Source organism: Gouania willdenowi, chromosome 4 (genome assembly GCF_900634775.1).
Source record: "Gouania willdenowi chromosome 4, fGouWil2.1, whole genome shotgun sequence".
Lineage (NCBI taxonomy): Eukaryota > Metazoa > Chordata > Actinopteri > Blenniiformes > Gobiesocidae > Gouania > Gouania willdenowi.
In genome coordinates, this window is record NC_041047.1 from 25,071,587 (window position 1) to 25,096,957 (window position 25,371).

Genomic DNA, 25,371 nt, shown 5'->3' on the forward strand with positions numbered 1-25,371 from the left:
TAAAGTCCAATAAACATGGGAAAACCTCGTTAAAATGAACGCAGGTAAGATAATGAATGCGAGTGAGCACAGCTTCAATGAACTGCTAATCTACTCTTTAATCAATATATCATATTCATGTGACAAAACCTGATCCATTCCTGAAAGCTATCTGCATCTAATCTACATTAACAAAGGACATCTAGGTCACATACTGGTGGACCGTTATCCCATGGTAAGGACGAAGGCTATGACAAGATATATAGGGCATGAGTGTGTATGCTATTATTGTTCACGGGTGAACCCACGCCACACCCTAAGCAGTCCCCTGGAGGACAGCTGTGCAGGGGGTTCACCGCCCAGTGCGATGGGAACACAGCTAACAGCACCACCGTGTAGTGTCCATTAACTCCAAGGCTGTGTCACAAGTAAATACGACACGACACAACACAACACAACACACACAGGGGTCGTTAAATACAACCCCAATGACCCCACACTCCCTCCAATGACGGCCACACTATATAGCTAGTAACTAGCACGGAGCGTTAGCTTGGAGAAAGTGCGCATGAGTTATTTTAATATCAAACTACACAGGGCGGTCGAATTCCCACTTGAGTGGAGGTTAAATATTATTAAACCCAAAATAAATAATCCAGCAGCTACACACAACCAGCTGGAAAATCCCTCATTGTTTGAGTCCACATGTCCTAATCCTCTCCTGTTGATGGATGCACATCGACTGTGAAATAATGAAGAGCATCTCCGTAAAAACAACAAACACACCCAGCCCGCCTCTGTATCCACAGCTAGCTACGGTGGACGGTGTTAAATGGGGTCTGCGGGGATAACAGGGGGAAGTTTGTACAGCTTACCAGAGTGCGCCGTGTCCCTCGGTGTGGGTCTGATATTCCAGCAGGTACATGGGAAGACAGCCAGCAGCTAACCGTGTGTGTTTTTAGGCTAACTCCCCCCGACACGACGAGGCACCTCTCAACAGCTGTGCTCTGTTTTGAATGAGAGTTGAGCGGCGCAGACGCTCGGCTAGCAGGCGGAGCTTCCAGGCTGGAACCGGGCTAGTGCTCCGATTCAAGTGGTGATCGTTTTAACTGGTGACCGACTTCCGACTGCTTCCCCGGTTGCTGTCAGTATGGAAGCCCGTTTCCGCCACTAAAATAAATAAGGCCGTGGCTATTGATACGGAAACTTATCAATAGTCTGCCAATTTATGCATACGCAGCGCCCGTCATTGGCCAGTTTAGGTCACGTGATAGGTGCACCACGTGACTTAAAGTTCCGTCAGTTTTATTTTAGCTCATATTTATTTTTAGCTACTCCGCTAACCCTTTTATTTTAACCGCAACCCTAACCCAGGAAATACCCTAAATTGTTTATTTTTTTCGTGTATGTATTTTTAAAGGTGGAATTTGCCATATTAAATATGTTAAAATGAAAAAATATATATGAGCGGAAGGAAGATAGTCCCAGTGTCTATTTATACGTTTCCGTCTCAATAGACACTTCCAATAATGAAATAAAAATCACCATAGCAAGTCATAATTATGAGTTAGTAAAGTCATATTTATGAGATACACACTGAGCAGTCTGCTGCAGTCTACCGACACTGTTACCATTCTTATTTACACTTTGAATAATAATTAATTGAAAACATGTATTTTGTTTTGTTTATTAGTTCTTAGATTATAACACATGGTACATAGTGTAGAATATAGTGGAAGTACATTAATAAGTCTTTATTGCAAAATTATTCTGTCACATTTTTGTCTTTGCGACTTTACATAAAAATATTTATTAATAATAATAATAATATAATATTATTATTATTATTATTCCGACTAAATCATCATGCTGAGTTTCTTTCTCATAATTATGAATTTACTAACTCGTAATTGGGCGTTTGCTGCAGTCTACCGACACTGACTGTTACCATACGATGGAGCATTGTAGTCAGTAAAAAAAAAAAAAATCCGTTTTAACTAATTGAAAACACATATTTTATTCTGTTCATTCGTTCTTAGATTTCAACACATTTTGTGTAGAAAATAGTGAAGTACATAAATATGTCTTTATTGCAAAAATGACTTTCTTTGCCAGTTTACATAAAAATAATTATTAATAATAATTCTGTCTTTCTATATCATAATTATGACGTTCTTTCTCATAATTATGAATTTACTAACTCATAATTGCGACTTTCCAGTGATTTTTTTCATTTCATAATTATGAGATACAAACTGAGCATTTGCTGCAGTCTACCGACACTGACTGTTACCATTCTATTACAGTTTGAATAATAATTCGTTCAAAACACATATTTTTTTTTTTTTTTTTATTATTCAGTTTTTATAATTCAACACATGGTACATAGTGTAGACAATACTGGATGTACATAAGTCTTTATTGCAAAAATGATTCTGTCACATTTGTGTATGTTTCTTTTCGACTTTTTTTGTTGTTGTTTATAATTCTGGCTTTCTAGCTCATAATTCTGACTTTCCATAGTGATTTTTTTTTTTTTTTTTTTTTTTTGAGTGACAGAAACGGGCTTCCATAGGTATGACGTGTGGCTGTCAGTAATTTATATATGTATTTATTTATTTCCACACAAATGCGTCTCCTATCATATTCAAGAATACAATGACACATTTAAATGCATAGTATTGGCTGGTATTGTAAATATATTTATGTACATAGATATTCGATCACAAAGTGTGTTGCACAATTGTATTTCAACACATATTTCCGACAACAGTAAACGAGTTTTCGTTTCGACAGGCGAGTTTGGAAAAACAGTCATCAAATAAAAGCATCACCAGATAAAACTCAACACTGGCTTGTTTATCTAAAACAGAAAAGTGTGGATTTCATGGTGTGGGTAAAAACAATGGGAACAATAGTTCCTGCTCTCTTGTTTGTTCATAATAACGCAAAGATCAAACAGGGAGAGCTGCTGCGCTAATCACGCGAGATCCTCGTTGTGGAGCTTACAAATCTCGCGTGACACTGGGACAACCTTGGAACAAAGACGCCCTCTGGTGGCAGAGTGTTGTTATTTCGTCTTTTCTATGCTTGGGCGTGAAAATCAGACGTGTTTTATCCATAGATTGTATTATCTCCTTTTCTCTGTTTACAACTTCATTACTTGAGTAATATTCCTTATTAAAATTCACTCTAATACTAGTAAAAGTTCTAATATTCTAAATATTAAGTAAAAGTGCTGAAGTGATTACATAATGAAGTTAGTAATTAAACATTTAAAAACTGATGCGCATTGGTTACACGTTTATGGAAGTACAACACCTGAATAACACCGACCAAAACATTTAGGTTTGTGTTTTTAAAACCACATCAAATCAACCAAAATGACTATTATTCACAGAATAAACAAATCACCTCAGAATAGAAGTCATAGTAACTCATATGCATTCACTGATCTGAACTGTTTTCAATCAACAACTTAATCATCATCACAATAAACATATTCTTATTACTAGTATTTTATTGTTTTTGTGTATTTTTATTGTCATCTTTTATATTTCTGTTTTTGTTGTCATTTTCTATATTTTACTCTCACTTTGTATGTTCTTGTTATTCTGTACAGTTTTCAGATTAAGATGTTCAGTTCTCTGTGGCCAGAATCAACATTTCTTTAACAGTTGCATTACAAATGATCTGAAAACTTTAGGCCACATTCATTTGTGTGAATTTATGTGTAGAGATGGACCTATTATTCCAGATATGGGCAACTGGTGGCCCTTGTTTTAGTTTTGTGTGGCTTCCAAAGTAAGAAAAATAAATAAATATTAAAAAACAAAACAAAAACACAACATACAAATACCAAAAAATACACAAAACAAAAACAAGTAGACAATAAATCTAAAATACACAAAATGAATCCAAAGAATACATACAAAATTACTTAAAAATGTGCAAAATACACGTAAATGACTACAAAAAACACAACAGGAAAACAGAAATACAACACTTAAAAATGTCAAAATTCACAAAATAATCAAAACAATATATAAAATTACAGAAAAAGCACAAAAAAACAGACAGGAAAACATACAATACGTGGCCCACAGATCAGACAAACCCATTTTTGTGGCCCCCACTGTGACAAAAGTTGCCCATATGTGTATTATTCCATCATTTCTCCATGTATAGACTGCATTCAAGGCAAACACATTCTTATTCTTTTATTTAAAATATCAACATCTCACAACACACGCCACTTTTATTCGTTTTCTTTGTAAATAGTTTGAGCTTGAACGGACACTTTATTAAACACGTCCCACTTAGACTCCGAACTGAAGCTGTTTTTCCTTCTCCACACCATGCAGCGCTTTCGCTCGATTCTTCAGCTCCTCTGCTTTCTTCTCATCCTTCTGTGTGCCGTCTCCCAGTTTGTACATCCTGCTGGCATTGGCGCAGCCCCAAACGTGTCCCAGCTCACAAGCCCTGTTGGCGTACTTCAGAGCCAGAGCCATGTCTGCTTTCACCCCTTTGGAGCTGCCCTCAATGAACAGAGCACTGAGGTTAAAGCAGGAAGGAGCGAAGCCACCGTCGCAGGCCTTGTCGTAGTACTGCCGAGCCAGGACCGGGTCGGGCCCATCCTCCATGGCCCGGCCGTCGTGGGCCAACAGGCCAACGTTGTGGCAGGCGTCTCCGGATTTCCTTCCACCAGCAACGCAGGAGCGCATAAAGCACGAGTAAGCAGTTTTCAGACATTTTGTGAGTCCACCTGGAGGAAACAATCAAAAGAGGAAACATAATTACAGTGTCAACGCCATGGATGCACTTTTTCACAACACTTTCATACAATACGATACTATGGAATTCCTGAATATGAGTATTTCGGTTTTCCTCTCTCTCTTTGCTTTTGTTATTGTAATAATATTGTTGATAATATGATGTGATCAAACAGGATAGGCAAATAATCACCATTTTTTTGCTCAGAATTCTATGAAAAAAACAACTATAGAGCATAACGATGGAATTAACAAGTGTTAACACACGTTTTCAAGAGTCTAATTTTGTAAATAAGTGAAATGAAACCGTATTTAGTGGCTCCTAATAAATGTATTTCTATTTTTTTTTTAATCATTTTTGGTCATCTTTTACCAGACTGACCTTTGTATTTTCAGTTCATGTTCTAATCAAGATCATTTCTATCAACATTTTGTGTCTTTTTGGTGTCATTTTGTGTATTTTGTTGTTGTTTGTCTGTTCTTTTTATTATTCAGTATATTTTGCTCTGATTTAGTACATTTTTGTTGTTGTTTTTGTGTGTTATGGGTATTATTTAAATTATTCTATCTCAGTGTGTGTGTTTTTGGTGTCGTTTGGTTGTTTCTTATGTCGTTTTTTTTTTTTTACACTTCTCTGTTATTTTTGTGCATTTTGCAGCAATCTTGTGTATTTTTCTCTCATTTAGTGTGTCTTTGTTGTCGTTTTGTGTGTTGCTGGTAAGGATTTTTCTATCTTAGTGTGTGTGTGTGTGTGTGTATTTTGTTGTCGTTTGTGAGTTGCTGTTAATATTCAGTGTGATTATCATTTTAAACTAAAAATAAACATTATAAAATCAGTATTCCTAGTCCTCAATGTGTTTTATAAACCAGTTTTATCATTACCTTTTGCTTTTAGAGCTTTGCTGTTACAAAAATCAGCAAGTATGAATTAAACTCTTTAAATCAATGTAACTTTTGACATAATCCGAGTGTGTTCACATGTTTTTCACATTTTTTTAAGCCAAGCGTGTCTGCATAACCATCTGAAGTACAATGGAACAATTTTGTAATATTTTACAAAAAAAAAAAAAAATCCACTTTGCGTTGTTTTTTTTAAATATTATTATAAAACGCATCCAATCACAGTCTAAATCTATATTGTAACGACTCCATGAGGACACTGTTTAAAAAGCCTTGATGGACCAGTGCAAGTGAGTTACTATGTAATATACTGTAAAAGTTGACATATTTCAGGCTCCTGTGAGAAACTTGATGTATAAATGTATCTGTCGATTGACGAGTTACCAGTCATCGTTGTGGAGACATTGATATAGTGTAGTTGTCTTTTATAATAAATGTTTTAATCTGCTTCATATGAATGTGTTTTTATCTTGCGAATACTAATTGTGTCTTGTTTTTAAAATGAATTCCTGAGTCTGAAATAAAGGATGATGATGATAAACACCAACATCTGCAGCTTTAAACAAAATTAATCTGCGATATACTTTTGTAACTTTGCTACAGTGATTTTTATTTTATTTTAAGATGGTTAATTTAATACAAAAATGTTAAGTGCAGCAGGATTTAACTCCATCTGTATTTATCTTTGTGAGTTTGAAGCGTGTTAAATCAGATTTTAGATAGAGCTCATTGGTCTAAGGGCCCCTCACATGGTCCATGTTGGTGACCCCTGGTCTAAATGCATGTGTTTTAAGTTGATGAAGCGCGTGTGTGTGTGTGTTCCAGTGATGGCCTGCTGAGTGGTTAAGCTGGAACAGATGGAACACTGATAGATTGGTGCAAACCTTTGCCTGTGATGTGGTAAGCTCCCAGTTTGTAGCAGCTCTCTCCGTGTCCGTTGGTCTCACAGTTGTGTTTGAGCACCTGTGCTGCAGAGTCATAGTTCTTCTTCACTCCTTCCAGGTAGTCAGAAAGCCTTTGGCAGCCTAGGAAGAATATGCAAAAAAATAAAAAATAAAGGAACACTCAATTAAGAGCGCATCCATACATGAACCATTTGATAAAGTGGTTTCGGTTGATGTAGTTTATCAACATTCTGACGGTGCGCTCTGATTTGTCAGCACAGATCACTGGACCAAGCCGTGGACATAAATACCGTGTGCGTCACAAGTGTCGCACAATGCTAAATTGCATCAATGGAAATAAAACAAACATGACAATAAGGACCTGTTTTTCTTTAATTTTCTGATGAGAATATACCAAGAAATGGGTATGGTTAGCATACTCTGCTGGTAATAATGCACCACAGAAGATGATGGGTGATTTCTCCATCAGATCAATTATTGTATTTGGCAATTTAAAATTAATTGTAAAAGTATGTCATCTCATAGGGGCAATGTCAAATACGTATTCGCCTTGCGAATACATGTCTTGCCTAGTTATTATTATTATTACATGCTGCTTTATTTGTTTTTTATGGTGGTATGCACAGCAGAAAATGTCAGGTAGAGCTGCACCAGCAACATTTATATTATTATTTGACGTTTTTCATATATATATATTCTTAAAGAAGTATCCACCATAGAACAGTTGTTCTACAATTGTTTTTTTTATATTCTACCAAGAATAGAAAATACACCATCAGGGACCCCAAAATGATAGTTTTGCATTTGGATGATACTATGTTGTTAAAATGTTTCATGAATATTAATGATTATGTTTCAAAAGTATGTTTAGGGAGGTATTTATTTTTGGTAACACTTTACTTGAAGTTTTATCCATAAGGCTGACATTACGCTTGAATAAGGTGTCATTAAGACTGTCGTTAAGTGTCGTTTGCTAAATTATGACAGCTATGGTGCTATGTTGGCATTTTTTGGCTTAGGTGGAGGGATCTAGTGGGGTTAGGTAGGGTTTAGGGGTTAGGGTAACAAATGACAGCATTCATGACTCCTTATTCATGCTAATGACAGGTGTCATGTGATAATAATGACAGCGTAATGCCAGGCTTATGTATAAAACTTCAAGTAAAGTATTTTTCATATATACTTTGCTGCTAAAATGCATCAGAGAAGATTCGTGATTTATCAATTTATAATTATTCTAAAAAGGTGCTGTATTTGTTTTATGGAAGTGTCTCCTAGTATGTAAACTGTATCCATATACCGGCATTCAATCCGTACGAAAGATGACATTACCGGAAGTCATGTGACCATTACATGTGGTTAGGGTTAGTTAGTCCGTAATGTAGGTTAAGGTTAGTTAGTCCGTAATGTAGGTTAAGGTTAGTTAGTCCGTAACGTAGGTTAGGGTTAGAGTTAGTCTGTAACGTAGGTTAAGGTTAGTTAGTACTAGGGATGTAACGATTCACTCAACTCCCGATACGATTCGATTCACGATACTGGGTTCACGATACGATTCTCTCACGATTCATTTTACAAAATGGGACTGTACTTAAATGACTGAAAAATATTCCTTTATTTTTTTGGGGGAAAAAAAACTCGAAAATACTGTACTATTTTCCTTTTATTTTTCATTGTCAAAATAATCCCTTGATGAACTATTCAAACAATGCAATTTAACTAAAAATAAATCTTGAATGAAATAAATAAAGGAATAATACAAATGAAGAAGCCAATTCATTTCAATTCTGGTTCCATAGTAAACAATAAAAAACTGCATAATAGTTATTTTTCTTTTTAAAAGTGCAACTGAAAATGCATTTTGTGACTTAACAATTGGACCTTAAAAAAAACAAAAAAAAAACAGTCTGCACTGTATTTGCGTCAGACATTTGTTTGAACCAGCAGAGGGCGATGGTAACCCAGTGGTCGGTTGGGATGCAGCTAAGTGCAGTGAAGAAGAGATGCTATGCTAGCAGACAGAGTTAATAGAAAAACGTGACTTTTACAGATATTCACGTAATATTACAGATATTCTTTTGGTGCTAAAGGGGTAAGAAATCATTTATGAATATGTTTAAGAGTAGAAGGCGGCCAGAAAGAAAGTATTAGCAGATTTTGCCCGCCGCCATGACTTCTGGATAGCGCCCTCTGCTGGTGAAAAAAGGACTGCGATTCAATTTTCACAGCATCGATGTGAACCTTGATACCTATGAATCGATTTTTAACTGCCTTACGATTAATCGTTACATCCCTAGTTAGTACGTAACGTAGGTTAGGGTTAGTTAGTCCGTAACGTAGGTTAGGGTTAGTTAGTACGTAACGTAGGTTAAGGTTAGTTAGTCCGTAACGTAGGTTAGGGTTAGTTAGTACGTAACGTAGGTTACGGTTAGTTAGTCCGTATTAATACAAACAGAAGTAAAAGTGCGTAGTGTCTCACTGGCCAGTTAAGGTCACGTGACAAGTGCACCTATCACGTGACCTAAACTGGCCAATGAGAGGGGCATTGCGTAGGGATAGAATGCCGGTATATAAATACGTGTTACGTATTGATAGCCAATGCCTTGTTTTATATGGGTCTAACTTGCATGCACAGCAGAAAATAATGCAGGGACAACAGCACCAGATACATTTAATTTAAAAACTGTACTTTTGAGTTGAAACAAATGTTGATCGTTTCAATAAACTGCCATTTAAAAAGGTATGGAAAATGTTTTTTGTTTTGTTTTGTTTTTTGGCGTCGAAAAAATATCGAACCGTGAAATGTGTGTATCGTAGACTCAACATGAGTTTCAGCACTAGTGCTGTGTGAACAGCGAACACTGGTTACTGGTTTACCCTCAGGGTCCTTCTCCTTGTAGCACTGGAAGCTGTACTCCACTCCCAGGTTGTCCAGAAACTGCTTCACCTCCTTCTCATCCTCAAAGTTGATCAGTCCAGCCATGTCTAGACCCTGGTCACACGTGTTTGGTCTCCCTTCATCCACTCCAGCCGTCGGCTGGTCAATAATAAGACCCAGAAACTGCGTTAACGTACCCCAGTGCGGTTTACTATGCTTCAGGTCATAGTTTCACTGGAAGGAAGGGTAAACGCGGGTTTACCGTGGACCTTTTCCTGGTTTTGTAACCCACCTCTTTAAGCTGCGTTGCCAGATCGTGGTGACGTATTCCCGCCATTAACCTTCAGAATCTGAACCTGCACAAAACTAATTGTTGTTTATTATGGGAAGACAAACTCTATAGAGTAGGACCAGCTTTGCCATAATTAAAACGAATAAATAGATAAATAAATGAACAAAAATACCAACAAATATCTGCCATAAATAAATAAATCACTCAATACGTGAATATATAAATATGCCACAAAATATTTGCAGAGCTCAGTTTTTCTTTCGGTAAAGTCAATCTCAATCTCAAATTGTTGAAAGAACTTTTTTTTCTTCCAAAATTTGGCACATTTTTAAATTTTCAAATATTCCTACTAGTCCAAAAACATATTTGCCAAGTTGATTGGAGTGCCTGAATCAGAATCAGAAATCAGAATCAGAAATGTTTTAATGGCCAAGAACAGTTTTTAGGACAGTACAAGGAATTTGACTGAGTAGTCGGTGGCGAAACAAAAAACAAAGAAAAAAAAGAACAAAGAAACAAGCCAGCAACAACAATAATAATAATGATAAATATATAAAGAATGAGGGATAAATAAAGGATAGATAGAGAATAAAGGATAAATATATATATATATATATATATATATGGGGGGGGGGGGTTCATGTGGATGGTTGCAGAGGGAAATAAGCTGTTTCTATGTCTGGAGGTTCTGGAGGTTGGACCTAAACCTCCTTCCAGAGGGGAGAAATTGAAATAGTTCTTATCTATCTATCCTATCTTTTTAACATCTTATTTACTTACAATAGCACATTTTCGATTTAATCTCAAGCACGCTGATAGGATTTATCTCTCTGCAAAGCAACAAACTAATCTTAAAAGCACACAAACCTGCATACACCTGCCTATTTATTTGTTTTCACTCAGATCTATTTCATAACTATTCTACATTGCGGGAACCAGCCCAAACAGGCAACCCATGTGCGAGCTTCCGTAGTCCAGCGCTTTACCTTCTACTTCCAGTGCTGTGACCTTTGTTTACTGGCATCCTGTGTCGCACCGCCGCCGTCGCTGAAACTTGTCCCCGCCGTGGGTTCCTCTGCCCGGAGCCTCGGTGGCTGCAGTGCGGGGTCGACATGAACCCGTCCACGGCCCGCAGCTGTCAGCGTTTCAGTCCGGAGAGCCATTTCATACCGAGGTAGCGACCGCAGGTCAGCTAGCTGTGTCCGCCCGTCCTGCTCCGGCTGCTTGTCCGACACACAGCGCACCTGGATCGGCAGGTTGTCCTACGAACGGACGGAGGATAGTCACGGAGTTAAAACCAGAGGAAAGTCCGGGAAACCCACACCAGTTTTGGTCAGATAAGCTAGAAACTACATTTATCCCCAGCATGGCCTGCAGCTACCTGAACACCGTAAGTATGCGCGTTGTTTTTTCCACTTCCGTCTTTGAATCACACCTTGATGAATACGTCCGCCCTTGGTGTGCAGGAGGAGGCGTCCCCGGCCCCTCTGGTAGACCTGTGCCTCACCTACGTGAGCCAAAACCTGGAGTGTTTCTGTGTGAAGCGGCCTGATGGATCCCTGTGCTTTAGAGAAGCTGTTCTCTTCCCCCAGGAGCTCACTGACCAGCTGCTGACCAAGATGGCCACTGAAGGTACACAGACAGACCTCTAGTCTCTACTGCCCAGTGACAATAGAGCGGGGCGATTTGGACCAAAACTCATATCTCGATATTTTTTCTCAAAATGGTGATATACGATATAAATCTCGATTATTTTAATTCAAATGAAGGCAATTCAGGGTTAAATTCACTGATGAAAAATGCCACACAGTCATATTTATTACTAAACAGTTGCATAATATATGCCACTTTTGGCTTTTTCTCCTCTAAGGGACAGCACATGTGAGTGAGTGTGGCTTGTTTAGGGGAAGGTCTGGGTTAGGATGTACTGAGTAATCCATTTAACTGTGCTATTCATGCTGTCCTGAGAAGTAGCAAAATTTGGCATATTTTTCTATATTTACGTTGTTGTTTTGTATATATTTTTGTGTATTTTGCATTATTTTCTTTGAATGTCATTCTGTGAATTCTTTTGTTGTTGTTTTTGTTTATTATTTGTCATTCTGTGTATTTATTTTTTTGGAAAATAAATTATTCCTTTTCGTTGTTTTCTTTAATGTTCTTTTTCTATGTATTTTTGTTGTTTTGTATATATTTTTTGTGTCATTTTGTGAATTTTTGTTGTGTTTTTGTATGTTTTTCTGTTCTATTAATAATAATAATAATGCATTTTATTCATAATGCACTTTACATTGAAAGCAAATCTCAAAGTGCAACAAATGAGCGAATAAAAGTAAAAGCAGGTTTAAAATTCAAAACAGAAAGTGAACCATACAATATTTTCTGTGGGGTTTGTATGTGGTCTGGGAGAATGTTCCAGAGGTGGGGTGCGGATGAGCTGAAAGGTACCTCATCTGGCAGAGCTCAGACGAGAATCGTGTAAACTTGTGTGTCTACTGTGTTGATTCCTAATAGACCCCCTGTCCCTCCACAGGTCTGCTGAATGACAGCACGGTGGGAGTGTTCAGGAACTGTGATTACCTGCGGCTCAGACGCGCCTGCATTCGTACGGCACGGATCTCTGCTGAGGCCTTCCAGAAGGCTCTGTGCCCTCACAGGCTGCTGGAGCTGGATGCTGCCAGGGTCAACGCAGACCTCACTATTCCTGATATCCTCCGGGGCCTGGCTACTAATAAATACTGCCAGGTAATAGGGGCGATTCTAGGGTTCTAAAAGCCCAGAGGAAAAAAAAAAACATTTGTATGCTTTATTGTGCATGAAACATTTTTCATCATGCTTTACCTAAATAAACAAAATATCTAGTTTATTACAGCTTGAAATAACTACCTGCCTGCTTTACTGCTTATCATTTATCTTGTAGAGTATGTTGTTTAGAATGATCATATTTTGATTTCCTAAAAAGAGGACACTTGGGCCGACCTCGGCATACTCAAAAAGTACTCAACACTTTCTTGAATCTACCTTGTAACGACAAAATACAATATAGTAAATAAATGAGTTGTTATTGTCCTCAGAAATTTATCTTTTCATAACAAAGACTTAAAGAAAAAATGTTCTTTTATGATTCCGTTACGTGTGAATAGAATGACAACTAAGCAACTCCTTAGATTTCAGAAACTGGTGGAATTTCTTAGATACAGCAAATATTAGCGGAGTTATGATGTCACGGACTGAGTTTACTCCTACGTACTGAGGTTATTTTACAATCTCAGTACGTGACTGCTACGTACTGAGATGTGCCTGTGCTGGAATTACCATGCGAAATGTCATACAGAGATTACTGTACTGATTTTAAAAATGCTTAAAACATCACATCAGTCGGCCATCAATAAAAAATCGACCAATGATTAAAAATAAATAAATAAATAAATATGAGTGTCATGATCAGATTTATATGAATACCACAGCTTATTATAAAGTGACATCATATTAACTGTTATTTATTGCAATGTATCTTATAATCATGTTTTTTTGGAGAATAAACTATTCCTATCTGTATTGAGATTGCTGCATGAGATGCTATTACTTTACTCAAGTTGTTGACTGAGATTGTCACTCACTCATCACAGCAGTATTAGCAAAAATTCATATTCCAGTAGTGCGCATGCTCATAATTGATCTCAGTATGAGGTAAACTCAGTCCGTGACACCGGCCTTTTAAAATAACATGTTCCCTGAGATGCATTCAAGGTCCCTGGGAAACCCAGAGAAATTGATGAACTTGTAAAATATAAGTTGAAATCTGGACATATGGTCACTCTAATGTTGTTGGCGTCACAGATGGTGGAGAATACTGAGATTTTGTTGTTCTGTTGTCGTGGGGTAAACAATGGGCGTTCAAGGACCGTCGAAAAGTAGATTTTTTAATTATATTTGGGGCTGATTAAATGACATCTGGGGCTTTATCCCCAAATAAAACAGCCTAGTGAGACCACCCTAACATTTTCTATGGAGTTTAAAATATTTGTTGTTTGTTGTGTTTTTCTCTCACAGGAATCCCTCCAACGCCTCGTCCTAACAGGCCTCACTATATCGTTCCTGGAGGAGCCGATCTGGTGCCGATTCAGGTCCCTACAAGGCCTGCGCTCCCTCTCTCTGGCTAATGTGGACTTCTATGACTCGGGTCTCATTGACGTGTGCTCGTTACCTCGGCTGGAGAGCCTGGACCTTTCCAATACGTCCGTCACCAACCTCAGCCCTCTGCTGGGCCTCAAGGAGCGGCTTCGCTCGCTAACTTTGCACCAGCTGAAAAGACTGGAGATGAGCACAGCTCAACTACTGGGCGTCATCGGCCAGTTGGACGTATTACAGGTTAGCGATGGTGTAGCGCTTCATAACAACACACACACATGTTGGTTCTTCTGAACAGGCTTTCATTGCACAGCTCCAACGCTTACACTAATAAATCACTGATCATGTTGTTTCTTATTGTTTCATCCAGGGTGGGGGTCAGTTATAATTGTAATCATGTAATTGGTTATTAATTACAATTATGACATAATTATAATTTTGATTTTATAACTGACTTTGTAATTGTAATTAGCATTAATTTTTATGAAAAACTATCAATTAAAATTGAATTAAACTCAAACCTGGGAAACCATGTTACAGTTCTATGGCTTACACGTAGTCAACAATTATTAAAATATGTTTCATACCAAGTTTTCCCACTACCATTTTACCACTTAGAAAAAAATAAATCTATGGGTATACTGGCAGAAAAAAGGCTCAGACACCCACACCAAAAATAATTATACCATTATTTTTATTGATTAGGATGCCCAACAAGGTAACTAAGAGAATGATGATAGGTAATATTTTTTAGTGTATTTTACAGCTGATTTAAGATCAAAACCGACCCGTTATCATAAGAGATGCTAACAGAGAGCTAACACAAGAGGAAGGCAGGGTGTTATTTAATAAAGGCTCAGTAATTGTTATTAAGAATGTAATTTGAATTGACTTTCAGGAAACATAATCATTTTAATTGTAATTGGAAAAAATGCTGGTAATTGAGTTGTAATTGAACATGGATAATTAAAGTAATTGACCCCAACCCTGGTTTCAGCAGTAGATTAACATAGAACAGCTCATATGATGTTTATCATCAACTGGTTGACCTACAGTTATTCAATCATTAAGAGAGTGTGTGTGTGTGTGTGTGTGTGTGTGCGTGTGCGTGTGCGTGCGTGCGCGCGTGCGTGCGTGCAACCTTGTCAATGCAGCACTTGGACATTAGCGACGATAAGCAGTTTACATCTGATGTAGCTCGTCAGCTGCTTGGACAACCGGGGATCCTTCCTGCTCTGGTTTCTCTGGACGTGTCCGGCAGGAAGCAGGTGTGTATTTGTTCTAGAGCAAAGGTGTCAAACCCATTTTAGTTCAGGGGCCAATTTTGGAGAGGTTGGATCTCAAGTGGGCCACAGATTTTATATGGGAAAATAAGTAATTTCAACATTATTGTGGCCTAGTTTACACATTTACATATAAATAAAATACAAAAACTGACAGTAAGTGACAGAGAACAGCCCCAACCGGCTCTTCACTTTAATTTTCCTACATTTTGTGACCAATTTATTTTCAATTCAAGGAAAAATTATCTAATAATTTGAGGAAAATTGAAGGATTTTGTAAGAAAGTTGAGTTTTTTTTTAAATTTTTTAGCATTAAAAATGACTGCCATCATGCGATATAAGCATCGGGAGTGTTGAGTTTCATTTACACAATGATAATTAATGTTTTCTCTGTAGTTTTATTTTCTCCAAGGGGATGATTTTGTCCCCCGGGCCTTGAGTTTGACACATGTTCTAGTGTCATGAGTTTGTTGCTGACATTGAAAATAAGTCAGATATTTAAGCGATGCAATGTGCCACTCAAACAATTATTTCAGTAAGTCTTCTGGACCTGACATGACAAGGACAGGCAATGATTACATATACAGTATGATTGTCTGTTATTGATATGATTGTTTGCCAAAGGATATTTGGACTAAAAACTAAACGCATTTAATCTTCTATCACAGGTGACCGATGCAGCCGTTAAGGCGTTTGTTGAGGAGAGGCCTGGGATGACTTTTCTGGGACTTTTGGCCACAGATGCAGGATTTTCCGACTTTCTGTCAGGAGAAGGAACTCTAAAGGTGGGCCAGGAACCACAAATCAACCCTGAGTAAAGTGTTTTTGGGTGGAATTGTCCGATGACGTTTGCTCATACTTGTGTAATAAACAGGTGACAGGGGAAGCGAATGAGACTCAGATCTGTGAGGCCCTACGGCGCTACAGTGAGAGGGAAGGCTTTGTGAGGGAGGCGCTGTTTCACCTGTTCAGCCTGACTCATGTCATGGAGAAACCAAGACCTGACATCTTAAAGGTAACATCAGAGTGCTGGTGTAACGGGGGGAAAAGTATCTTCTCCTAAAGGCAGAAGAAGATAAATATTAGCAGTTTCTTATTTTGTGTTCATCCCTAATCAGAATCCTTCCAAAATCATGCCAAACATACTAAATACGCTTAATTTATTTAACAAGCTTATTAATTATGTATTATGATTATATCATTTCATATTTCTCTGCTGTATTGGCACCAAATGCACATCGTAAAAATATGCAAGATTTTGCGACAGCTTTGATATTTCCTACACGTTAGGTCACCTGTTTTAAGATGGAAAATATCATGTTAATGCATGATGTCATCCCAAAATATGTCCCAAAATATGCCCCCCACAAATAGAGGATTAAAAAAGTCAGAGATGAAAGTACAGAAAAAATAACTTAAGACCAAATAAATAATTTTAGTGGAAAAACATGCTGTGTGTTCAGTGCTGTAACAGCAGGAATGAAGCTGTTTTTAAGTCTTTGACTCCCACATTTTGGGACAATAAACAGTGAGTGTATATTCCCTAACATATTTCAACTTCTTCTTGATGTTGTTTAAAAATAATAAGAAATATTCCGATTTCTGTTTCAGGAAGTCAATTCTTTTTTTTCTGCGATTATGAAAAACTGGAGCCCCTGTATAACTTTTTTGAACTTAAAATGATTTGGAGCTTGGCTTATGTCTGAGAACCTTCACAGATTTTATTCTTGGAGAATTAAAAGATGAAATTATTGTAAATATGATGCGCCAAGGAAGTTTTATCACTTCTATGCCAACGTGTGCCTTCTCATCTCTGCACATTTTTTACAGTTTTAGTCGACTGACGAGGACAATTTGTGTTTCTCCTTCCTTGTTGCCAGTTGGTAGTTCTGGGCATGAAGAATCATCCGGCCACTCTGAATGTGCAGCTGGCAGCCAGCGCGTGTGTGTTCAACCTGACCAAGCAGGACCTCGCTGCAGGGATGCCCGTCCGACTGCTGAGCACCGTCACCCAGCTTTTACTGGAGGCCATGAGGACGTTCCCCAACCACCAGCAGGTACGTCTGTTCTTCTCATGCTCGAGGCGAGTGTCACTGCTCAGTCTCACCAAGCCTTGTCTGTGAGAATTCAAAGACTAAACTTTTTGATCATCATCAAAGCATTTCAGTTAAATGAGATTCAAGCCATTTAGAAACATTACGAGACAAACAAACAATATTCTAAAGTTTATACAGAGAAAATTATAATCATTGGATCATTGTCTTTTTTTTTAAACCATCCAGTACACCCAGTGGTTCTCAACCTTGAGATCAAGACCCCATTTTGGGTTGTGAGACACTGGGAGGGGGTTGCCAAATGCCTTCAAGAAACTTTTTTTTTTAAATATATAATTTGAGCCCATTTTTCTGCAACTACACCAAACTTGGCATATTTTATCCTTCATAACTTTCTCTTGCCATGTTTTTTCCCCTTTTAATGCATTTTTGCAACATTACTCCCATTTCTGCCACTTTTCAATGCCTTTTCTGGACATTTTTTCCACTTTCAAGACATTTTTGGCATTTACAAACCTTTTCCACCTCTTTTCCCACCCAATGTTTTCACCATATTTCATGCTTATTTTTGCCAATTTAACCACATTCATGATTTTTCATGCCTATTATTTGCCAGTTTAAACTAATTGTTCCGATATATACCCTTTTTACCACTGTTTTTTTTAAATCCCATTTCACCACCTTTTCTACCATTTTTTTGTCACTTTTAACCCATTTTATTTCTGATTACGTTAAAACAAGCACTTACATCTTTAAGATGACTACACTGGGGCATAAATAATAATAATAATAATAATAATAAGCTTCCTGGATAAGAGTGGATATTATTCAGATGGGCCCCAAAAAGCTCTCCCCTTTATTCCCCCTTATAGATAGTATGTGGTGCACACCATCTCTGCTTTGTTTGTCCAGCTCCAGAAGAACTGCTTGCTCTCTCTGTGCAGTGACCGAATTCTGCAGGAGGTTCCATTTCACAGGTGAGGAGCAGTTGCACCACAGCATGTCAGTGTAGTCCTGTTTGTCATCATTCGTCATGTAGGACGTTAAAGCAACATGAAATGCTTAACAGAGCTATAAATTGGCCTCAGTGTGAGCAAAGCGGTAAAAGTGTAGTGATTGACAGGTTCAGATGTGACACCTTTTTTTTTTTTTTTTCCTGTTCCAAAGGTTTGAAGCTGCCAAACTGGTGATGCAGTGGCTCTGCAACCACGAGGACCAGAACATGCAGAGGATGGCTGTGGCTATCATTTCCATACTGGCTGCAAAGGTACCGTCAGTGTTGAATGAGTAGCATGTTTGTACTTTAGCTACGCCTACAAGGTGATTCTGGAACGCTGCGTAATATCTAATGAAAAGATTTTGGCATTTTGTTGGAAGTTTTACTTCATTAGCTGAGTCTGAGTGATAATGAGTCTCTAACAGTAGCGGCCCCAGGATTTTGATTGTGGGTGGGCCCCCAGAAAACTGGATGGACAGTTAAATAATCCCTTTATCTCCATTTCAGCGCGTTTCTGTGACACTGACGCGGCTTTCAAGATAACTTCTCATTTGAAAATTCTGAGAAATTACAATAAAGGCAATAATGTTTGTGTGATTAAAGCTATTATTATTCTGAATAGCATTTTTATATTGGCGCAACATTGTGTAGCATATTTCAGCAACAAGGCATTCAAAGTGATTCATGTAAGGCTTTAAAAACATCACACAGGGCTCAAGTACACACAGGGCTTTTCTCTGGACACACCCAACACAGCATAACGTGGATGGCTGTTCATCATAGGAATGGGATCCACACAAGGTTCCTGCTGCTTAACAGAAGGTTTTCCTTGCCGCCATGATGAATTCATGTTGGGTGTGGGATACATATGTATGTGTATATACGTATATATGCATATGTGTGTATCCATAAAATGAAGAGTCCGTCCTTAAGACTGCTCTACTGTAAAGTGCCTTGAGATACCATTGGTTATGATTTGGCGCTATACAAATAAAGATTGATTGATTGATTGATTGAAGTAAAAACAAAAAAAAATAATTTTAAATGCAATTTAAAACCATAAAAACAGCATCATGAATAAAGTTTGCATTACTGTGTTACATAACAGCGGTAAGTCATTTGTGAACGTACGTGGTAGATATTGTATGTTGTATCTTAAAGTTTTTAATCACTATTTTACCACCAACATGTGGCTCTGAACGCTGTTATCGTTGTTATGAGACGTCAGACAAATGAAGTTCGACTTTTTAGAAAGTAAAAATGACGGAGAAAACATGAATTTGTAGGGGCTCACAGTTTCCCAGTGCTTATATCGCATGATTGCAGTCATTTTTATTGTTAAAAAGTTGGAAAAAAAAATCTCCAAATTCTCACAAAATTCTTAAATTTTTCTCTATATATAAGATAATGTTTCCCATAATTTAATAGAAATTGGTCACAAAATCTAGGAAATTTAAAGTCAAGACCCTGTTAGGACTGATATCTATCACTTATTGCTTGGATATCGTCAGTTTCTTACATATTTGACTTATTTTATGTATACGTAGAAGTGTAAACTCGGGCCCAACAATGTTGAAAATACTGGTTTTCCTGCATAAATTCTCTGGTCCACTTGAGATCAAACCGCTTCGTATTTTACCCCTGATCTAAAATGAGTTTGACATCCCTGGTGATAAACCCAGAGTTCTGAGTGGCATTGAATGCAGCATGAGGGCAGCGACTTCCTGGTAACGATGCAGCCTGTGGGCGCGGCTTAAGAATCCACATGTGGGGTGCAAGCCACTGATTGGCTGAAAATCGTTCACTCAAAGCTTTCCTTGGGCTTTTAATTGGATGAACAAGACCTCGGTGGGCCTTGATTATAACGGGTCGGCCCAGGCCCACCTGTGGTCTCTAATGCACTCTGATGTGTGTGTGTTGCAGTTATCCACAGAGCAGACGGCTCAGCTGGGAGCAGAGCTGTTCATTGTGAAGGTACGTCACGCTCTGCTGTGCTCTCAGTTTGTCAATAAACCTCTTTGTGTTTTACCATGAACTCAATTTTTGTTGTTTTGCCCCACAGCAACTGCTGCACATCGTACGTCAGAAGGCCACTCAGGGCGTAGTGGACGCAACCCTCAAGTTTACACTGAGTGCACTTTGGAACCTCACAGATGAATCACCAACAACCTGCCGGCATTTTATCGAGAATCAGGGCCTGGACCTGTTCATCAAAGTTCTGGAGGTGCACACACACACGCACACACACACACACACAGAGAACAGCTCGGAGCAGGTTTCTATAGGAGCTATTCATCACACATGCACACGTGTTACTGTGTGTGAGTACATGTGCCCGTGGGCCGCTCTGACTCATCGATGTTTTCTACTCGTATGTTCACTCTTTCCCTCATCTCTTTCTTTCTCCCTGCAGTCGTTTCCCACTGAATCTTCTATTCAGCAGAAGGTTCTGGGTCTTCTGGTGAGTGTGCGCGCTCTGCCATTTACGTGAAACTCTTTGGTTTCATCCTTTGAACACAAATAAACGTGGTGCGTTCCTGCAGAACAACATCGCTGAGGTCGGGGAGCTGCACGGGGAGCTGATGGTGCAGAGTTTCCTGGACCACATCAACAAGCTGCTGCTCAGCCAAGAGGTGGAGGTCAGCTACTTTGCCGCAGGCATCCTCGCACATCTGACATCACGGGGAGAGGAGGCCTGGACGTTAAGCTCCAACCTTCGCTCCTCACTGCTCGAGCAGCTGGTGGGAATAAACACAAATGTTTGTGAATAATTTTTCCCGGGTGGGGGGTAAAAGCAGTCTAAATGTATTATTTTTTCCTTTTAGCACGCTGTCATCATGAAGTGGCCGCCGCCAGACTGTGAAATGGTGGCTTACAGGTGAGACAAAAATGTCAGAGCTCAATGTAGCAAAACCAAACAAGGCCTGTGACTCAAACTTTCATATAATAACCTGGAAAAATGACTGGAATAAGAAAAGAGTGACTGTAAAAATAAAGGCACGCTTAAGGCTGTGCAATTAATCGAAATTCTATTACGATTTTGATTATTACATTCGACGATTACAAAAATAACATAATCGTGAAAAAAACTAATTTAAAAATATATATATTATTTTTTTACTTCTCAATTATACATGTTTCATTTGCTAAATAAAACAAACTTCCACAATTTAGGATTTCTACAAAGAATAAAGCTTGGCACACACGAGAAAAAACGATTATTGATTCCAACTTTGAGTTGTTTAATGCACGCACTTCCACCCCGCCCCTCTTAAAGCTAAAGCTAGCCTAGCCTGCAGGCCAACATGAGGAAAGTTGTTGCTAGTGGTGTTGAAACATAGCAGGAGAAATGCAGCATAAACACAAGTCAAATTCTCTGACATGGGAACACTTTGGGTTTGATGATGAAGACCTAGAGCAAAGACACATCATGTGCAATAAATGTTTTGTTTTATAAAATAATGATTTTAGTGTTTGAAGAATTTTATTTATGTTTAAAACTATATTTGACATTGTTTTGTACAAAAAATAAATAACTTTTTGGTTGACAAATAATCATTTGAATAACCGTGGTTTCAATTTTGATTAAAATAATAATAATAATTATTTTTTCTATAATCGAGAAGCCCGAGGCACACTAATTAAAAATGAAGGACCTGCATAACATAACCCAACATGTGATTATAATCAGCTTCAGCCTGTTAATGGTCTTATATACTTATTATCATGCTAACTAAATTGAAACAGTTTCCATTAATGACTTCCAACATGGTTTATCTTGTGAACCTTTATTGCTTTGGTGAAAATGTTTTTGTTGTCATTTTTTAGGTCGTTTAACCCTTTCTTTCCTCTGCTGGAGTGCTTTCACACACCTGGTGTGCAGCTGTGGGCAGCGTGGGCCATGCAGCATGTCTGCAGCAAGAATGGTGAGCTACAAATGCACATTTAATGGTGATCAAATCAATCTTTATTTAGATAAAACGCCTTTCATACCCAAAAAAAATGCAGCTGAAAGTGCTTTTACACACACCCCTTACAAACCCTGTCCACCACACATAGACACAGGTTAAAATAAGGACAATGACATAATCTAAGGACCTCAACCATTCTATAAGAGCTGTCTGTTAATGACATGTTTTATATAAAGTGTTAGAGCTTGTGTTTTTAGTGTTTTTAACATGTGTCATAGTTGTTTTTTTCTTTCTATCTTATCTTTAGATTCTGTACAGTGAGCAGTAAAGTAAATGCACACAGGAACAGAAAGTAAATATAAAATCCTGACAGAAAAGCTCCTCTTGGCGTTTCCTCTCCTGGTTTTGAGGTCTCACTATGTTTATTCAACACAATGAAACTGTGTTCTGCAGGGTCTGTGAGAACTGTTTGGTGATTGGTCAGAAATCTGTTCAATTGTGTCTCAGCCGCAGGAATACGTGGAACTTTGATCGCATTGAACTAATATTTGTCATGGTTAAGTTAGTGATCACGTTATCTTGTGACCTGATCTCTGAAAAAAAACTGTAAGAAAACAAAAAAACAACCAAAAAAAGCTTTTATCTGACATGTTTTTATTGTTCCAGATAAACGTACACACTCAGCGCATCAAGTGTACCTCGTTTATACTTTTTTCTTTTTTTTTCTGTTTATGCCATTTTTCTTGTCTCTGGAACAGAACTCTGACCACAATTGTGATGTGTGTATGGAAGATAATGCCAAATGAATGCATGTTGTCATCCACTGAAGGTGTTCTGCATCCTAGGACTCAACACTATCCATTGTCACAGCACAAAATAGTTTAGCTTTTTTATTTTCTTCCTCAAAAACATAAAACTGTGTCTTCTCGTGAAGTGTGTGTTCATTTTAAAGCAGCTCCATTGGATGGAAAATAATCCTCATGCTTTGTATCATTGCTTCTCCCGTCACTTTCTCCCCGACAGCGTCTCGATACTGCAGCATGCTGCTGGAGGAGGGCGGCCTGCAGCAGCTGGAGCTCGTTCACACTCATCCTCAGACCCACAAAGACGTCAAACTGCTGGCTGAGAGCATCCTGGAGAGTCTGCAGCGCCACAGAGCCCGCACTGGCCAGGCCGCGCAGACCAGCCGCCGCTCCCTGCCACAGTAACCTGACCTCCCACAGGTAAACTGGGACTGACGCCACTTGCAGTCATCTCCATCACACAGTCTAAAGTGAATGTGTCAAACTCAAGGCCCAGGGGCCAAATCCGGGCCATTAGAGCATCCAATTTGGCCCGCAGGAGAAAGTGAAAATGACAGAGGAAACCTGAATTATTGTGTAAATTACCAAATAATCTATTGTCGATATCTCGCATTCACCAATTTAATGGAACTCCACAATATTTTTAGAGGCTTGTATTTTTCCTTTGTTTATATCACATGAATACAGTCATTTTAAAGTGCAAATACTTCCACCAATGTTGCAATTTCTCAGAAACAATTCCACAAATTTACTCTAAATTACACAAAAATTGGTAGTTAAACCAATATTTTTTTAATTGAACTGATATTGAAAGCTAAGACACAATGATGTTGAAATTGTTTTTTTTTCCCCACCTAAAATCTACAGCCCACGTGAGATCAAACTGGTCCGTATTGGGCCCCTGAACTAAAATGAGTTTGACAGCCCTGATCTTAAGTATTTCTAAGAATGTTTTTTTTTTATTTTTTATTTTTATTTTTTTTTAGAAACTGGGGTTTGTTCCACGAGGCGTGGACAGAAAGCTGGGTCCCAGAAGACGCACAAATCTCTCTCTCTCTCTCTCTCCCCCCCCCCAAAAAAAAGACTAAAACTAGAGACAATGCAATCCTTTGCACACGTCACAAACTTTATTTATTCTTTGTGCATTTGTTTCAGAACAAAATGATGTTTCTGTGTGCTGATTTTATTATGACAAAAGAGACGACTTTATGGAAAAACTGCGAGTTTGGATCATGATGCTAATTGGCTTCAACGTAGTTTTTATATCAGAAACATGTCATTAGGCCAACACGGACAAATCCCAGCTTTGGGCTGAACCCTGGCAGTTTGCACACACTACAGAGCATGCTGGACTTTAAATGCTTGATCTGTTTAATTTCAGGAATGCTGATATGTTTGTTTATAGCTGTTATTTTTCACACAATGCCACACCTCTGGGTCTGCAATACAACTTGCCCCACCCCGACCTCACTTCACTTGGTCTCGGCTTAACATCTCAGCTCTGATGTCGCTAAATGAGCATTTACAGTCGGTGAATGATTTCTCTCTGAGAAGTTAATGTATATAAATCTATATCTCAGTATGACTGCTGTGCTTCCATATGCGTTACAAGTGTCTTAAAAGCAAAGGCAGCACTTTGGTGTGAGCATGCGTTTCTGTATGTTTGTAAAGTAGCTGCGTCTCCATGAGTGTGTATGATGTGTACTTAACTGACGTGTTCAGGTGCATTCGAGGTATTTGCATGGAGATGATGCTTCTGTGTGTTTCATCTATCTTTTGTTGTGATTTCAGAGGAAACGTCTAAACCTTGTAAGAGCGTTTCTCTGTCATGTAAACTGATTCGGCATCAGTCGGGTGTAAAATGATAGAAAGGTAATAAATAGTGCTCTAGCTAGTTGATTATCACCACTAATAGCAACCCCACAGTTGACGGCTGTTGCCGATAAGTTAAAGTCATTAATTAGACTTTTCGGTAAAGATTATAAACTGCCTACGTTTGTTTAGGGTTGATAAATCAAGCTTATGGATAACATCTTGGTTTGAGGACTGTTTGTTACTTTTCTCCATAATTTTAGTCAAGTGCAACGGGCAAAACGTAAATGAGGACTGTCCCACGTTGCTGCCCAGTGCCGCATTTTAAAGATGGAAATAAAGAATGTAAATCTGCCATAAAACTGGAGGTTTGTGTTGAAGTGTCATTCAGTGATGATTGTTGTGGTTTTCAAACTTCTTTGGCTCAAGTCCCCCCTTTGTCCGACCACAACATTTTGCTTAGAAAACTATTTTAGAAACAACTATAGAGCATAATGATGGAATGAACGAGTGATAACACGCATGTTAAAGAATCTAACTTTGTAAATAAGTGAATGAAACACAATCTTCACTGCAGTAGTTCCCAACCTTTTTTGGATCGTGACCCCATTTTGATAAAGAATTTCTGGCGACCCCAAAGACATCGTTTTTGATCAT

General features: G+C 38.3%; 3 protein-coding genes across 11 annotated transcripts in view; 1 reads left to right on the forward strand and 2 right to left on the reverse strand.

Moving 5' to 3' along the window:
* Positions 1–1,093, reverse strand: part of ralgps2 (Ral GEF with PH domain and SH3 binding motif 2) — a 91,611-nt gene extending 90,518 nt beyond the window's left edge. For 5 of the 9 annotated variants that reach the window (XM_028445471.1, XM_028445476.1, XM_028445475.1 and 2 more), the window contains exon 1: positions 855–1,093. The gene's annotated coding sequence lies outside the window, so the exon portion shown is untranslated. The remainder of the gene's footprint in view (positions 1–854) is intronic. The other 4 variants (XM_028445473.1, XM_028445470.1, XM_028445477.1 and 1 more) reach the window with 3 other exon arrangements.
* A 3,080-nt stretch (positions 1,094–4,173) lies between these two features.
* coa7 (cytochrome c oxidase assembly factor 7) lies at positions 4,174–9,738 on the reverse strand. Its single transcript, XM_028445491.1, has 3 exons — positions 9,431–9,738; positions 6,536–6,676; positions 4,174–4,744 (listed from the first exon to the last, which is right to left on the reverse strand). Exons 1-3 carry the CDS (start codon positions 9,534–9,536, stop codon positions 4,299–4,301), a joined length of 693 nt encoding a protein of 230 aa, XP_028301292.1. The 5' UTR covers positions 9,537–9,738; the 3' UTR covers positions 4,174–4,298.
* Positions 9,739–10,691: 953 nt separating this feature from the next.
* Positions 10,692–25,079, forward strand: zyg11 (zyg-11 family member, cell cycle regulator). The gene is made up of 18 exons (XM_028445467.1): positions 10,692–11,113; positions 11,190–11,355; positions 12,257–12,468; positions 13,777–14,094; positions 15,009–15,122; positions 15,806–15,922; positions 16,012–16,152; positions 17,018–17,194; positions 18,104–18,168; positions 18,359–18,458; positions 20,112–20,162; positions 20,251–20,412; positions 20,602–20,649; positions 20,732–20,929; positions 21,014–21,066; positions 22,017–22,114; positions 23,123–23,322; positions 23,889–25,079. The coding sequence occupies exons 1-17, from the start codon at positions 11,090–11,092 to the stop codon at positions 23,305–23,307; spliced, it is 2,229 nt and encodes a 742-aa protein (XP_028301268.1). The 5' UTR covers positions 10,692–11,089; the 3' UTR covers positions 23,308–23,322; positions 23,889–25,079.
* The last annotated feature ends 292 nt before the right edge of the window (positions 25,080–25,371 follow it).